Here is a 17,113-nt window from a genome sequence, read left to right as displayed (position 1 = left end):
ATCAGAGAATCTGACTGGGTTTGGACTTTGGACCAGTCTTTGGACAATTCAATATCGGCCAACGAATGAGTTTCCGCACGTGATTTTTTTTTCTTATTAGATTTTTTCTTTTTTGTAAGTTTAATTGAATAATGATACATTGAAGAGTTGTTAGAATATAGAAATTATCTCATCTTAATATTATAATTTTTTTAAATTTTTATATAAAATATAATAAATAATTTAACTTTTTCAAATTTTAAAATAATAATAATATTAAAAAATAATATCCTAAAAATATTATATTTAACTCATCTAAAATCATCCCATCTCACTATCCAAACGAGTTCTAAACAATTTGAAAATTAATTTGTCATAACTTAGTATAGAGGAATCTTTCTATTTTCCATTGACGTTTCTTATTTCATTTTTCCTTTTCCACACATGACATTAATTAACTTATAAGAACCTCATTTACAATATAATTGCCCAAGTTAAATACCTTGAAAAAACAGCAAAAAGTGCTATACATGTTTCCTTTTTTTTTGAATTAGTCCTAAACCCCATCCTCTTTATATAAGTAATTCAAGATTTGTAAATAATTTCAAAGGTGACTGACTTGGATATATGAGAAGGTAACAAATTAAGAATAAAAATGCTAAATTTACTCGTAAAAAACTTACTTATCCACGTGAATTTTCACATTTTTTTTCTTTTCTTATGGTTTATTTATTTTTTTAATAAAATTGGTATACACATGGTAAAACCTAAATTTGTTGTGAGTACAGTTAGCATTGCCCAACAAAGAACAGAGTGGTGTGTGCATGTATGGTTATTAATATATAGATATATATATATATCATTTTAATATCTACTATAAGAAAAATGGATTTTTATGATCAATTTATTGTAACTAAAAGATTATTCACAACTAATTTTAGTTACAAATAGTTGTTTCGCTAGAATTAACTGGTCTTAAATAAACATTTTTTTTGTAGTGATCTAAGCACTCCTAACTGATTGATTAGTTGGGACTTTATTCTCGAACACCTAATGCTAATAATTTAATAAAATAAATTAATCTCACTTTAAAGCACACAAAATAAAATCTATAAGCTTATTTCCACCTTCCAAAAGTGGAAGCATAGGTTTCATAGATTCAAATTAATGTTTTCATGAATCTCAAACTTAAAATAATTAAGAACTATACACTGTTTGAGATTTGATCAATGCCAATTGCCGTGTTGATAATTAAAAAGCTAGGCAACTCCAAACTGGCCATGATCTACGTGGAAGAGAACAAGCTAGAATGGTACTGACCATTGCCATGACTTTGTGAGGTGGAAAAGTCTGAATGTAAGCGGATTTCGTGTACCGATTGCGTACCAATCTCCACGTCAGTTAGTAAAACGGTGAGTTTTAATTAAATGAAACTCAGGACTTTTCCTCTCCATTTTTGTTCTCTCTCTCTCTCTAGCTTCATTATTTGCAACTTGAAATTCATTCTCTCCTCCATTCTCAGACTTCTCTCTTCCATTCTCAAACGATGACGTTCTCTTCTTCATTCTCCTCTTTTCCCCGTCGTCTCGTGCCTAGAAGCCCATTAAAGCTTTGGAACCCCCATATGATTCCAAACGTTTAACCCCCATTAAAGCTTCCGAACCCTAACCCTGTTGTCTCCCTGATTTGTCATCGAAGCCAACACCAATTTTCTCAAGCACCGGTATATATCTTTATCTATCTCTCTCTGTGATTTTCAATAAATTTAGGTTGATTTGTTTAGAGATTTTCAGTAAAAATTTCCCAATATACAACCCTTTTGCCATCAATTATTTCTCTACTAGTATCTTCGTTGTGCTTTCAAAATAGGCTTGAGGGATTGCTGATCTCACATTGATCTGGATTCAAAGACGCGTTGAGTATTTTTTAGATTTTCTAGTTTTATGATTAGAAATAAGTCATGGCTAGATTTTCTAAAAAACAGTTAGTTCCCTGGTAAATTACTCTAATAGTTTTAGTTTAGCTTAGTTTCCAGAGTTTGCTTCCAATTCTTCAATTGGAAGGTTGAGTTTTTTTTTTTCCTCCACGGCAAGGCCTTTTTTTCTCTAGAAAAACTCTGTATGCAGTCGAGTAATCATGTCCATTTGTGCTCAGCCTAAGAAGTTTTCTTGCTTTGTAGGCTAACACAAGTTCGATTTTCAATATCTATTTTATATCTTCAGATTCGTTCTAGTTTGATAACTTTTTTGGATGCACTTGTTTTCCTAGCACACTATTAGTTTGAGAGTTTATCTGTTTCTTATTCCAGTTAGTTTTTAATCTTTTGATTTAAAATCATTTTGTACCATCTATCGCTAATTACAAGCTGAGAAGCCCATCTACTAAACCTACTTGTTCTACAACAATTACTATACTCTTTCTCAGGTTTATTTATCTTTTAAAATTCAATAACTTGTATTGTTGGTGTCACAAGCTGCAGATAACAATGCATCTGTGACTTGTTTGATTCAAATCTTCGAGAAAGAGGATGAGATCGAGAAGAGGGAGATGGTGCTTCACAAGAGAAATGATGAGATTGAGAAGAGGGGGTTAGCTATCCACGATGATTAAACCGATCTTCTGATGAAACAAGTAGAAGTGCAGTGTTCACGCACACTACTTCATGTGTATTGAGGACTTGCCATAGTTATTTCATGTTAGTTAATAGGATCTAAGTGAATTTCCAATGTTGGTTTGCTTTTGTAAATAAAACTCTACCAAACGGACAGGTTATGTAATGGATGGATAAGGTTATCGAAAGAAACTGTTAGGTTATGTAAGTTGTGTTGTTTGCTGGTGGAAATCTAATGGAAATTTATTTTAAAAATTAGCACAATGATCATGACCAATTGTTATGTTATCCTTATCTCTTTAGCAAATTATTGGCACTAATTAAGAACACTTGTTGTATGCTAATGGAAATCTACTTTTTGTACTAGATAATCCAAGTAATGATATTTGCTACGAAAATATTGTTGGGAAGTCTTACTGTACATAAATTTTGGGTTGCTTGTGCATCTCCTAGTTAGTGTTACTGTGTTTGGAACTACCCATTTTGGAAAAAAAAAAAAAAAAAAAGAACAAGAAAAAAAGAACTTGGAAACTTGTACCCATAAAACCTAGATTGGTTATGACAGACAATAGGGGAACCTGGAATATGTTATTTATAAGGAGATCGAGAAGCTAAATTCAACAAGGGGACTGTTATTCATATGAGGGCAAAACTTAACACTTTTTACCAAAAAGAAAATGTTCAACAAGGAACAACAACAATATCTACATATTACAACAGCAGCTACATCTATTACTTGCCTAAACCAAGTTTATACACAAAAAAAAAAGTTGTATCATATGAGACTCTTTACAAACATTTCATGGCTGCAGAATGTCCAATGGTCCTGCAGGTTTTCACCCTCAACGATCAAAGGCACATCCACTACATCGCAATAGTTCATATCCACTGAAATATGGTTGTTGTCTGCAGGAGCTGACAGTTCACCATTCTACAATGAAATTAAGTTGCATTGCTCTGTAATTGGGGAGTCATCATCCGTATCCTTGATGCAAGGAACTTCGACCTTTGATTCCTGGATGTTAGTCAATAGGGCTTCAAGGGGAGCCTTGGTATTGCAATTTTCCGGAGATGAAAATTTCACATCCAGGACTGGAATCTTGAAATCCACTACAGAAGCTGCATATGAAAAGCCAAGAACTTTCTGCAGAAATACTGCATGCACTGGATGGACTCCTCTATTTTTGTTGCAGGTTGTGCACCTTGGTTTGCATGGAAGGCTTGAACAAATTTCAATGAAAATGAAAAAAAAAATTATGGAATACAGATATGGGTAAGATCATGATGAAATACAAACAAATTATGAAATACTAATATGGGTAAAATTAATTACAATGAAAATGACAAAAAAAATGTTAATATGGTAGAGCTCTTTTCACGCTCGTACAATCAGTTAAAGCTCGATCAGTTATGGAGGAGGCTATGCCTAAATTGCTTTCCTACCTCATGCTAATAAACCTGTGCCCTTGCAATCTCTACCCTTGTCATGTACATCTCCTGCATTATCAAGTCAAAAGAATGAGTGTTCATTCGAACTGATTTTATTGCTGTGGAGGACTCAAGAAGGGTGGGTAAAGTGTAACTATTAAGAATGAGTGAAAAGGTCAGGATTCCTGTTTGATCAATTCCAACCACTTCATGCCACATCACAATGGGTGATGAAATCAAAGTAACACATTTTTTTTTTTTTTTATCATGAACATCTCAGTTGGGCAGACTTGACTGAACAAATATCATCATTTTCTCTCAATTAGAACCAGGAAAAGAAAATTAAAAATGAAGAGAACATACAAGAAGATTTGAAGCAGAACTCAATGGCATTATGGCATGTGCGGTAAGAAATGGGGTTCTCAGTTCTCTATTGCAAACCCCAACAATTACAAGAAAGTATGCCTTTTAGACCACTTAAAACGGTCTTCTGAACAAAAAGAAAACAGAAACTTCCATTTGTCCCAAATTTTCCCGAACAAAAGCCATGTATAAAGCAAATAAAACTGCGCTACTTTTAGCCTACCATCATATTTTAACAGAAAATATTGTAAACGTGGGAGAAGAGTTTCAGTTCAGTGATTCCTTCGGGTTCATAGTAAACATACGGGTTCCATTTCAGCATTCAAAGTTGAATCACCTTGGCTGGTAATCATCATGGAGCATAGGAGAGGACTGACCTTGACAAAGGTGAGTCGCGCGCAGAGGAGTTCCCTTGAGTGGCGGAGGTGGGTTGCGCGCAGAGGAGTTCCCTTACGGAGGTGGGTCGTGCGCAGAGGAGACCATCGACACAGAAGAGACCAGCCGAAGGTTAGACGACGAGATTTGGGGTGGGATCTGGGAGAGAAGAGACAGACGAAGGGGAGATTGCTTGTACCTAGACGAAGGGGATCTAATGAAGATGATGTCTTCTTTCTCAGCGTTTCGTGTATGCCTTCTTCATTCTTTGCATTTTGTATTTTGGTTTTTTTTTTTTTTATATAATATGAAAAGCCACGTCAGCAGAATGGTGCACAATCGGTACACGAGATTGCTTGTACCTAGAAGAACTGTTGTGAGGTCTCTCTCCTCCGATATAGTCCTGTAATATTTAACGTGTGTCATTGTGTCAGCATAAGCCAAGCTGCTGCAAAAGCAACGTACCACTGAGATCAAGTGGGCCCCATGTTCAAGAGAATTCTCTTGGGACCTCTCTCTTATATCATCATTCATCGTCGTCCTCCTCGTCTCATCACTGCCCCCAAAAAAAAAAAAAAATTCGATCCCAACAGTACAATGGCAGATCTATTTCAATTTTGCTAGTTGGCTGTGTACAATATGTAAATTTGAAAAAAAAAAGGAAAAAAGAAAAAAAAGTATCATGCATGTGGGATGGCATGCATGCACATGACACCATATATCATCAGTCTCAGATCAGTATACAATTGCATGCCAACGGCCAACCTATAGTACTTCCTATTGACACGCCCCCTGCAATATGCATATATCGAAGTCTGAATAAATGATCCACACAGACCCCCTTGGATCAGCCCCCATGCACCTCATCAGCGCGTATGATATAGTATATGATCATGTGAAACAACTTTCTCGATTCCCAGCAAATTTTAAGATTAATCCATATTTAGATTGAAAGTTATTCACAATTCATATTATTTTATTTTATTTTATCATTATAATTTTTTTAAATTTTAAAAAAATATATAATAAATAATTTAATTTTTTTAAATATCAAAATAATAATAATATTAAAAAATAATATTCTAATAATATTTTATTCAATTCATTTAAAATTATTTCAACTCATCTATGCATCTCATCATCTAAAAATATAGATCACTTTTTAGTTATATTGACAAGCTAATCTAAATTAATGTGCCAGTCAAATTTTTGTAAGTGTTGTAAGCATAAAATCACGATCTTGTTGGGCTAGCTAGCGCTCCATATATATAATTAATGTACGTAATAAGTGAGAAGCAGCTAAGAAAAGGCGTGTACCGCACACAAGTTTTTGGAGAGTGTGGGGGGTGGTTGGGTATGTAGAGTGGGGTTGATACGATCAGGATGTGCATGCAAAGGGAAATGAAATGAATCTATCAAAGGAGGAGACGCAGAGAGATGGAGGTTCTTCAATAAAACCATGCAATCTGCCTCTCGGTCCTCTCTGGCTCTCTGCAAAATGGGTCAGTAGGACTGATCGGTGGCACAGTGAAGATAGAGACAGAAAAAAAAAACGATGACGTAAGTAATACCTTAGCGCATGCATTCTTGGGGAAGCGTGTGATGAGGATTTCGAATTCAATGTCTCAGAAGAAACCTATTAAGCTCTCTCTCTCTCTCTCTCACACACACACACACAGAGAACTAGACCCTTCCCCCACTCTCTCCCAGGCCAATTCTACGTAAACAGACAGCAGTCCTCCTCCTCCTCCTCCTCCTCCTCTCCGTACAGTTAATATGTCCATCCCACCGGCCCACACGGCACACCCTTTGTCTTATGGCGGCACATGCACGGCCAGAAATTTATATATAGACATTATTTTTGAGAGGCCAGAGAAGAGAGAAGCAGCTTGCTGCATCAGCAGCTACGTAGCAGAGTAGGGGCCGTGGAGAAGGTGTAAGAGTGAAACGGAGATGTCAATCCGTTTCTGAGACTTTCGTACAATCGTCTGATCTGTATGGAAGAGACGGAGTCAGAGCCCCATCATTGTCTCAATTATCACAGAGAGAGAGAGAGAAAGAGAGAGAGAGAGAGAGAGAGAGAGATTGCTACAAATTAAGACGTTGACATGCACTGTGCGTCATGCTCACGGATTGATGTAAAACCGGGAAGTATTCTTAAGCAACTTTACAGGGGCATAAAGGCTGGTTAGATCCATGCATGGCGTCGCTTGCCCACGAAGGACACATGCCTTTCCATTTCCAGACATGGACAAAAAGGCAGATCAGCGTAAACATGGAGGAACAAACCACAGAAAATGGCCTTTTAGCTTACCTAGTATCATTCATTGAAGTTCAACTTTGATCGTTTTCTATTGCGCTATATAAAAAGCGATCTTCAAACTAAACTACATTAATATTATCCAGTACTCTGGTTTTTCTCGTGCTCCCGGAAACCAGCTTTTTCTGGCACACTTTTGTTTTTGACGATGAGGTCTTGGGATCAAGCTGCGCACAGTCAAAAAGAAAAACAATTCTCATATATATAATTACAAATTAGTCCAGAAATTAAAGGCAGTACATGACCAAGTAGTACTCCTCCACCGACTCTCATCAATAAAACCGCGATATGTCGCATGCATGCATTCAGAAACCCTACTGCGAAGACTGTATAATAGGGGAGTCAGAATTAATGCTCGCTCAAATTACATCACGCGATTATTGTGATTCTTTAATTTTCACCGTAAATTTTGACTTTCTAATCTCTGCCATTAATATTCTTTCGTCACTAAGTTGTCGAGAAATCAACCCTTTTGTCGCGTACAGCTGATTGACCTGCCAGACTTTATTAAACGTTGGAAGATCTATATCTTTTGCATCAATAAATTTTATAAAAATAATTTTATAAATTAATAATATATTGTTAAATGGTCAAATTAATCTAAGGGATTTAATGTACGTAGTTAGTTCGTATTCGATCCAAGACAGCTAGCTGATTAATGGAAAGGAACGGTAAAGTTATTTCACGTCATCATGCATTATTATATTTTTTTAAAATTTTTATATAAAATATAATAAATAATTTATTTTTAAAAAATTTTAAAATAAAAATAATATTTTATTTAATTTTTTAACTTTTATTTAAAATTATATTTCCATTCCACCTCATTTTATCTTACTATCCAGACTTAAAAGCTAAAGGCATTTAAAAGAGTTCACAGCTCACAACCACCCCAATTAGAGAAACTTGTACGTACGTACTTGTCCACAGTTCCACACACTTGAGAGACCGCTTATTACTACTGTTTCCTATTTTTGAATTGTACTTAATCTCCATTATTGGGCAGTCAGTACAATATATTTATGTAATATACATACATACCTATATATATATGTGTGTAACGGGCAATAATAAATATTTTCAGACTCGTATAACATATTAATATATTATCAACAACAAAAATTATATCTATCACTTTTATACTACACATCATATATAATTTTTATTTCTCTTTTTAATAAATATGTCATCATATAAGGATGATAAGTAAAAAAATTCAATTAATTTAGTATGAATAAAACAAAAAAAAAATGATTATAATACACTGATACAAATGTCAAATACATAAATTTTACACAAAAGTTTTATAAAAATATGAATGCTCACTAAAAAATATATTTTTTATACTCTTTCATGATAATATTCACCTTTTTTTACATTACAAATAACATAGAGAATTGAGGTTTGGATGTTCAGAGGGAGTTCATCTTAACTCATTATTTCATTATTATAATTTTTTTAAATTTATACATAAAATATAATAAACAATTTAATTTTTTCAAATATCAAAATAATATTTTATTTAATTTTCAACTCTCAATTTAATTAAGTTCATCATTTAAACGCAACCTGAGTTTCATTTGCGAGACCTGATTCAATGACTGATGTGCTGCTTTGCTGAAAGTCGCATCCGGGCCACCGGCACAAGAGTGAGCAAGAAGAAGGCACCTAAAAGATAATTTCAAATATTTTTTAAAGGAAAAACGCTTATTGCAAGCGACTGGTATAAACGGCATGTAAATGTGGTTGACATAGAGACATTTGATGAGAGAGACCGAGCTGATGAGAGAGATGAGAGAGAGCTAAGGAGAGGGAGAGACCGAACTGCTGGAGCTGATGAGTGAGAAAGACCGAATTGATGAGAGAGAGTTGATATGAGAGAGAGCTGATGAGAAAGAGATTGAATTGATGAGAAAGAAATAATTCATTTTAAATTTAACATGATATGAATAACTGTATACCAATTATATCTAATAATTATATATAGAAGAACTATTTTCAAAGAACGAACTGTAAAGGTACGTTGATCCAAATTTCTAAAAGAAGGTTATAATCTCAAAAAATACCATGGAATTCCACTCTGTTCGTAATCAAAATTGGGCCCTTCTTATATTTTCCCGTTCCCAAAATATACTCTTTTTTTTAATATTTTCTTTTGAAATAATTTCTTTTGAGAATATCAATCGTATCGTATCACAGTACTCGTATCTATCACTGAACTCATATGAATAGTTAAATGAAATAAGATAAAAGATGATTTTAAATGATTTAAATAAAATATTATTTTTTAATATTATTATTATTTTAAAAATTGAAAAAATTTAATTATTTATTATATTTTATGTGAAAAAATTATAATAATAAGATGAGATAAATTGAAAGTGTTTCTATATTCCAACATGACATAAATTATATCATTTTATGAGATTATTTTAGAGCCAAAAATTTATCATTTCTAAATATCCAAACTATAGTTTGAACATATATAGAACGAGTTAATTGAAAACTGAACGTTAACATATGGAACTAAAAGGCATTCTATTCTATTGATAAAAGTGCATTTGTACAAACAAACCAAGAAACATGGTGAAAGGAGAAGGAGATATACAGCCGGCGCCGGCCCAGCAAAATTGACACATTTACAGGTCCTTATGAATAGAAGAAAAAGTATCCCATTTGAAAACCTTTTTATCCCCCGGAAATAACGCAATTTCTCACTTTCCTTTTTTTTTTTTTACAGTTTATTTTTTGGTACAGTTTTTAACAAGGACAATATTAGAGTAAGTTCTACAGTCTTGATTTGTCCTGCACTGATCAGCAATGTCTTTAGCAAGTTTGACGGCGTCAGAGGCCGTTCCAAGGAGACCCCTTCTCGTGAACCCAACTGTATACAACCCGTCCTCTCCCTTCCAACCGTTAGGAAAGGGCGTTTTGGGCATCCCATCTTTTGTGAAGAAATCAGAGCCCTGTGTTTCAAAATGAAATTAATACATCATTAGAGAGAGAGAGAGAGAGGAACTTGAATACATGAATATGGTAGACTCTTGTAGTGGGGTGTGTAGGAATAGAGCTTGGATGTGAGATGGTGAATAGTAATTTAAATAGTGGTCGATGAAAAAAAAGTTTCTTTTGTAGTAACCCCAAGCTAAAGCCAGTGCAAAAAAGGAGTAAGGAAGAAAACCATAGAATAAAAGATGGCATGCATATAACAAAGGGTACTACTGCTGAAATGACCCAGCAAGCAGAACCAAGGTTGTGATTTTATTCCTTTTTGCATGGAGAAAAGAAGAGATTTGTAGTCATTTGCCCTCTGTGCATGAGAGTCCACTGAAAGCGATAGATGATTCATATCACGATAGAAGTAAAACTAAAAATAAATAAAGCCGAACAGTTCATGGCTTTACCTTGAGCCAAGTAGGCACATTGCTTTTGTAGCCAGTTGCCAAGATTATAGAATCGAACTGCTTTTCTTGTCCATTCATAAACTTGGCTCCGTTTCTGGTTATCTCCTTCACACCTTCCATCACCTGAAACCATTCCCCCAAAAAAAAAAAAACAAAATCAGCTAAAAGGTCTATAGAAACCAAATGGATATATATAGGCAGAGAAAACTGCAAGTTTATGGGTATTTACCTTTATTTTACCGGATTTAATCTGCGATAGTGCTCCAACATCAAGGACTGGGGTCTTCCCGGTGACATTTTTGAGCTCGATCGGACCTGTTTTCGGCCGATGGATGCCTAATTGGCCTGTGTTTCCAATAGTTAAGTTGGCGACAAGCAGGAGGAGTTTGTCTACAAGCCTCAAAGGAAACCATTTGAGAAGTGCCATTACCATGCCAAATGTAGAGAAGCCAAACATTTCTCGAGGTAGAACATGCACCTGTTTCATCAACATCATTGAACAAAATAAGCAAAAAATCTAAATGCTTTTTTGAATATATTGTGTATTAAGTAGCAGAACTCCTATATCAAAACTGAAATTATATCTATGAAATAGGATCTTATAGAAAATAACTCACCGTATTTCTGACAACCATATGAGGAACAGCACCATGCCTGCAAAGGTCCAAGCTAACTTCCATGCCGGAATTGCCACAACCAACGACCAGAACCCTCTGGCTTGCGAAATCGGAGCCGGACTTATACGCACTGGTATGAACAATGGGCCCGCGGAACCGCCCAATACCGACAATTTCCGGTATCACCGGCTCGGCATTTTCGCCGGTGGCGACGATGAACCACCTGGAAATGTACTCCATGTCCTGGGTCCGAACCTTCCAAAACCCACAACTGGAATCGAACTCTGCGCTCTGGACGGACTGATTGAACCTGGGCTGGATTGAGAAATGAGCAGCATAGGACTCCAAGTATGAGATAAACTGATCCTTTGTTGGGTACTTGGGAAAATGTTCAGGGAAACCTAGTAATGGGAGGACGCAAAACTGCTTGGGAAGGTGTAGTTTGAGACGGTCATAGGTTTTTTGTTGCCAAAGAGAAGCAATACAGTTGCTTCGCTCTAGAATCACAGAAGGAACTCCGTGTTCGGAGAGGCAAGCAGAGGCAGCTAGACCGGATGGTCCAGCGCCGACGATGATAGGGCCATGAACCCACACACACTTTGCTGGTTTTTCTTCTTTATCTGTGCAAGAACCCATGAAGGAAAATCCCAAGAAAAGTGAAAGAAGAAAGCAAAGAACGGGAAAGAAAATAAGAGAATCCTGTGTTTTTTTCTCCTCTTCTTTCTACTTGCCCTGTTTTCTTGACTGTGTCACGCCTGATGAAGCAAACGAGTGGGGAGGCGTGGAGTGAAGCAGAGGCAGGAAGTACTGTGTACTTCGAAGGAAGAGTACTCGAGGAGGAGAAGCGAATCAGGGGTGTGGTCTGGGGACTTCAGGGCTTTAGATGCATCAGACAAAACAGATAGAGAACAGAGTTTTTATGAGAGGTGAGCGGTGGAGGGAGAAAATCTGAGGGAGAGAGTTAGAAAGAGAGAGTTATCCTGTTATTACGAAAGAAAAGGATTTGGTTCTAAAGGCCTTTTCTTCGCAGCTTCTCTAATCTCAGCAGGGTGCTCTTGATGCTGGCTGGGGGTCAGGAGACAACGGGCATCGAGAAGATACACTATAAATAGTAAATACATGAGTTTCCCAGAAAAAAAAAAAAAAAGAAAAAAGAAAAAAAAAAGCAAAACAATTAAACGAAAACAAAAACTTAGAGCAGTGACATTGAATTAGTTAAATATTTTTTTATCTTTAAATTTAATAAATATCATCTATATTTACTTCATATTGAATTAGCTAAACTGTTTCCTCCAAATTATAAACTACAATAAATTTATTATTTTTTTCAAATATAAAAAGAACTATAGCAAGTCTAAAAGTATTTTTTGAGATTATTATATTATAGATATGAGATTTTTATTCATATGAGATTTTATCATCTATATACATATGAGATTATTATATTATAGATTGTTAGATTGTGAAAATAAAAATGAATATGATTGTTGGAGGTTATTAAAAATTATAAAAATAAAATATAAATTAATTAAAAAATATAAATAATAAAATTTTATTATTATAGAGAGTGTGATGACTAATCCAATGTATACTTTAATTTTGAATAATTAGCTAAAAGTGAAAAAGCTATATATTTGTCAAAATTTAAAGAATATGATAGTCAATCCAATACTAATGCTCTAAGATACATCCGCATCATGTGATGGAATTAGTCCATTATAAATAAATAAAAAATTGTCATTCCTCTCGTCGTTTATATTATTAAAATTTATTATTTATATAAATAATTTTAATATAAATTTATTATATATCAGAGACTATTCACTCTCACATTTTATAATATATTATTAAAAAATATTGTCATACGTGAGTTGTGAAAATAAATAGTGATTGATGAGAAAAATTATTCTATAATATTTCAAAAGTACCTAATAACTAGCCATTATATTATTAGACTCGTGCAAATTAAGTAAGCTTTCGAGTAAAGCTTCACGAAGACAAATATTCCAATGGCAATAATATATATGTCGCGAATGATCTCCTGGTATTTATGTCGCATGTCGCAAAAATATTGACCTGATTTAAGAAGGCCTCTAATATTATTTAAAGACCATTTATGTACGGATACAAATAAAGTTTGAAAACATTATATATATATATATAATCATATTGTAAAACTAATGTGGCAACATTTACGCGTGAATGTAACGTAAAACGTCATATTTATGAACTCCTAGCTCTTGCAAGTACTTTGTCTTTCAGTTATCTCAAGTCCTGTTAATTGAATGATGTGGTCATGCGCTTGAATAAAACACGTCGTCGTGGTTTTTAAATAGAAAAAAAATCTATTCATTATTAATTTTTTCATTATATTTTTATCATCACATAATGTGATATTAGATGATAGGTTTACAAATAAAGTATAATAAATAATTTCTAATCATCTAGTGTCACATCATAAGATGATGAGATTAAGATGATGAATAATATTACTCTTTTAAGTATGAGTTTTTAAATATGAGTAATAATTTGTATAAGCTTGCGCACAGCTTTTGTAAAAAAAAAAAAAAAAAGAATCTTATTGTGAAAAGGAGTAAAAAAAATTTATTTTTTATTAATATGGTTTATTTTTTTTACAAAATGTATGTGCATGACTTATTTATTTAAAACTTATATCTAGTATTATTTTTTTTATTATATGCATAGTATTTCTACCCATATTGATTGTTTTTTAAAAGATAAAAAATCATCGTCTGTCCAGTTGTAAACCAAAAGAGTTGTTTGGGGTTTAGAAAAGATGGGAAACACAACTCAAGCTTTTATCTCTAAATTAGGTTGGAAAATTCTCAGACACAAAACGACCAAAATGGTTAATAATCCATAAGCACACGGAGGGATCCACGGTTCCCAAATCAAATTCTCAATCCGGCTAGCCCTATGGTAGATTTTATTCATCCTGATCTTGAGACTGCTGGAATAGATTTGCATGACAGCATGCAGCAACGTATCTGATCGATCTGTCAATAAATAGATATTTTTCTAAGTCCAACAAGCTCCTTTAACCTTCAAAACCCTATAGCGTGAAAGCATGCACTCATGAAAGGTATCTATCTTGCATATATACCATGATCTAGCTATATACAGGAAACAACGAACCCGACAAGGCTAACTGGACCTGATCATCAATTTAAGTATCTCAGGGCAATTTCAGAGTCAAATGCAGGCGTCTATTGACTGATCACACGACAGGACAAAAATTACATGATGACCGCCTCATTAAGATTTAACGTTATCTAGATGGCCACAGAATTAAAACCCGCTTCTACTCTACATCATGTACATGCATGAAGGGTCGACTCGGCCTACTGATTACTGCTCTGCATTAATATTAGAGTTCTGCGGTCACTTTTGCTGAGTCATTATGCATTTTATTAATATAATTGGTGAAAATAAATATTTAATATTAAAAAATAATATAACTAATCACATTAATAAAATGTATAAAGAATACGTAAAAATAACTCCATATATATCTGGATTTTGTTGATTTTTAAAGCTATTTAATTTGTATGCATTTATTCTAACAAAAAAACATGGGGTGGTGACCTTTGATCGATATTAATGTTGGTAGCTAGACACACGAAAATACATATATATATATATATATATATATATATAATACTGTTTTAATTTTTTTTAAATCCTCAGCCGCCTATAAATATCTATGGAAATGGATCATGTGTAGTACTTTGATCTCCATAGATCACGGGAGATCCAACGACCTCCATAAATGAGAGTCATGTTCTGATATGCGGATCAAAGGGCCCTTAATTAATGCTCCGTGCATGCTTTTATATATATATATATATAGCTAAACCTGATATAAAATATAGAAACACGATCTAGGGTTAGGATTTCCTGCATGGAATTGAATATGTTCTTAAAGTATCATTCTCCATTCTTAATTAATTAGCTGGAGCCAATTCCAGCTGTTATATATGATGCCTCCTAGTCTATCGATCATATATATGTTTTTGGTATATATTTTATACATTTCGATTTCGCATTGTTATTATTATTATTATTACTATTATTATTATTATTTAATATATGTCGCTTCTAACTAAATCAATGTCCGGTGAAGTTTGTATTTTGTTTAGGTGGCATTTTTTTTTTTTTTAAATTGACTTCAAAGCTAAATTAGAGATATGTATCTACATGTATATATGTCGTTAAACGAAATGTATCTATCATCAAAGTCAATATTTTCTATAACATAGGCCCTTTTCATCTAAAAAAAAAAAAAATAGTTTGTATAGTTTTAAGATATGCAAATCCTGAACACTCTCTTCAAAAGTAGTGGATAAATCTAAGACCTATATAAAAAATAGTAAAGTGCTAATTCTCTATTTTTGTTTTTAAAATAATCACATGCAATTAAGACAAAGTAGTAAAAAAGTATTATCCGGTATTTTGTGAATAGTAATAAAAAATAAATGATAAAATATTAAATAATAATAAAAAATAATATATAATAATAAAGTATCCTGAGAATAATAGAGATATTCTCAGTATCCAAACAAGAGTTATCATGCCATGCACTCCTGGAAGGACAAAAATTTGAAGCTGGGCGCGCGTAATATTCTTGTCTGGCAAATGATAACAGTATAATATTCTTGTCTGGCGAATGATAACAATATAATTCGCAGGACAACATGCGATCGATGCATTTTCTTTTCTTTTTTGTAATTTTCCCTTTATAGTTGAAACTTTGCCAACCCAACATCAAATCCTCCGGAATATGTCGTCCCATCTACACATCCCACCAAATGTTCGACAATGATATATATAATAGAATCAATTCGATCGAAAATGGTATCTAAATTCCAGGACAAATATGGATGTCCAACTTTTGGAAATCCCACCGAACATATACACTTTCACAAGCTGCATAACGCGGCATGATCTCTCTCTCTCTGTCTCTCTCTCTCTCTATATATATATATGTATGAGTATGTGTAATTAGATTTGCGTGCAGTTAAAATGCCAATTTATTCCGTAGGTAGGACCATTGGGGCCAAGATGGAAAATACCCTTTGGGACCCAATCATCGAGCCCACATCTCATTCCTCTCATTTTCAGCAACAATCACTAGCTAGCTATACAAAAACAATAATATATAATAAACAACAACAATTACTAGCTCAATTTTGTCACAAGGTATATATTATTATATGAAAAATGATTTACACGTAATATTTTTTATAATATTTTATACATCTATATTTTAAATGAATGGTATTTTTATAAAAAATCTTATAAAAGTAATATTATTTTATAAAAATACTCTCATTTTATAACATTGTTTTGTAATATGGTGTGTAATGTATTGTGTGTATATCATTACTCTTATTATATATGCATGCTATCCATCTAATTCTTAAATTGAACTAATTAACTAATTAAAAAGTACTAATTAATGGAGATTATTGATGTCACGGAATTCTTTTTTTTTTTTTTCATGTTCCATTAAAATCATCCTAATTCATGGTGCGTTGATGGTTTATTGGATGTGTTTAATTTGTTGATCATTGAACAAAATTTCATAATTTTTTTTTTTGAAAGTGAAAATTTAAGTTTAAGAAGGATTTGATCTTCGAGAGGTAAAGGGCAATTTAAATATTAGTTCTTCTATATACAATCGTTAGATATAACTGGTGTATAGTCGTCTATACCACGTCAGATTTAAAATAAATTATTTACTCTTTCTCTAAACGTACATGTTCTCTCTCATCAGCTCTTTTATTAATGCTCGCTCTCTCTCATCAACTCTCTCTCTATCTCTCCCTTCTTGGATCGTCTCTCTCTTCTAAACTCTCTCTCATCAATTCGATCTCTTTCATCAAATGTTTTTACATTAATTTTATTTGCACGCGGTTTACTCCAAGTGCTTGCAAACATTAGATGCCCCGTTTAATGTTTGCAAGCTGTCGGTGCAAACATTAGATGCATCAGA

At 33.5% G+C, this 17,113-nt stretch overlaps 1 protein-coding gene and 2 long non-coding RNA genes across 5 annotated transcripts; 1 reads left to right on the top strand and 2 right to left on the bottom strand.

Moving 5' to 3' along the window:
* The first annotated feature begins 1,414 nt into the window (after window positions 1-1,414).
* On the top strand, window positions 1,415-2,845 carry LOC121263550. 2 transcript variants are annotated; one of them, XR_005940293.1, is made up of 2 exons: window positions 1,415-1,702; window positions 2,459-2,845. It is a non-coding gene; the product is annotated as an uncharacterized LOC121263550 (long non-coding RNA). The 2 variants fall into 2 exon arrangements; XR_005940292.1 differs by having other exon boundaries at window positions 2,453-2,845.
* A 350-nt stretch (window positions 2,846-3,195) lies between these two features.
* Window positions 3,196-5,021, bottom strand: LOC121263549. 2 transcript variants are annotated; one of them, XR_005940291.1, is made up of 3 exons: window positions 4,759-5,021; window positions 4,034-4,087; window positions 3,196-3,605 (listed from the first exon to the last, which is right to left on the bottom strand). It is a non-coding gene; the product is annotated as an uncharacterized LOC121263549 (long non-coding RNA). The 2 variants fall into 2 exon arrangements; XR_005940290.1 differs by having other exon boundaries at window positions 3,196-4,087.
* A 4,576-nt stretch (window positions 5,022-9,597) lies between these two features.
* LOC121263548 (probable indole-3-pyruvate monooxygenase YUCCA4) lies at window positions 9,598-12,179 on the bottom strand. The gene is made up of 4 exons (XM_041166500.1): window positions 11,098-12,179; window positions 10,710-10,958; window positions 10,481-10,603; window positions 9,598-10,042 (listed from the first exon to the last, which is right to left on the bottom strand). Exons 1-4 carry the CDS (start codon window positions 11,731-11,733, stop codon window positions 9,818-9,820), a joined length of 1,233 nt encoding a protein of 410 aa, XP_041022434.1. The 5' UTR covers window positions 11,734-12,179; the 3' UTR covers window positions 9,598-9,817.
* Window positions 12,180-17,113: the final 4,934 nt, after the last annotated feature.

This window comes from Juglans microcarpa x Juglans regia, chromosome 4S (assembly GCF_004785595.1).
Source record: "Juglans microcarpa x Juglans regia isolate MS1-56 chromosome 4S, Jm3101_v1.0, whole genome shotgun sequence".
Taxonomy (NCBI): Eukaryota; Viridiplantae; Streptophyta; class Magnoliopsida; order Fagales; family Juglandaceae; genus Juglans; species Juglans microcarpa x Juglans regia.
Note: the sequence above shows the minus strand (reverse complement) of the source record. Positions and strands in the feature narration are given on the sequence as shown.

Excerpts from the sequence above, each read along its gene's own strand:
- LOC121263548 (XM_041166500.1), bottom strand. The coding sequence starts at position 11,733 with ATGGGTTCTTGCACAGATAAAGAAGAAAAACCAGCAAAGTGTGTGTGG. Across the intron at positions 10,604-10,709 it reads TTAAATCCGGTAAAATAAAG|GTGATGGAAGGTGTGAAGGA; the intron begins GTAAATACCCAT and ends GAATGGTTTCAG. Across the intron at positions 10,043-10,480 it reads ATGTGCCTACTTGGCTCAAG|GGCTCTGATTTCTTCACAAA; the intron begins GTAAAGCCATGA and ends TTTGAAACACAG.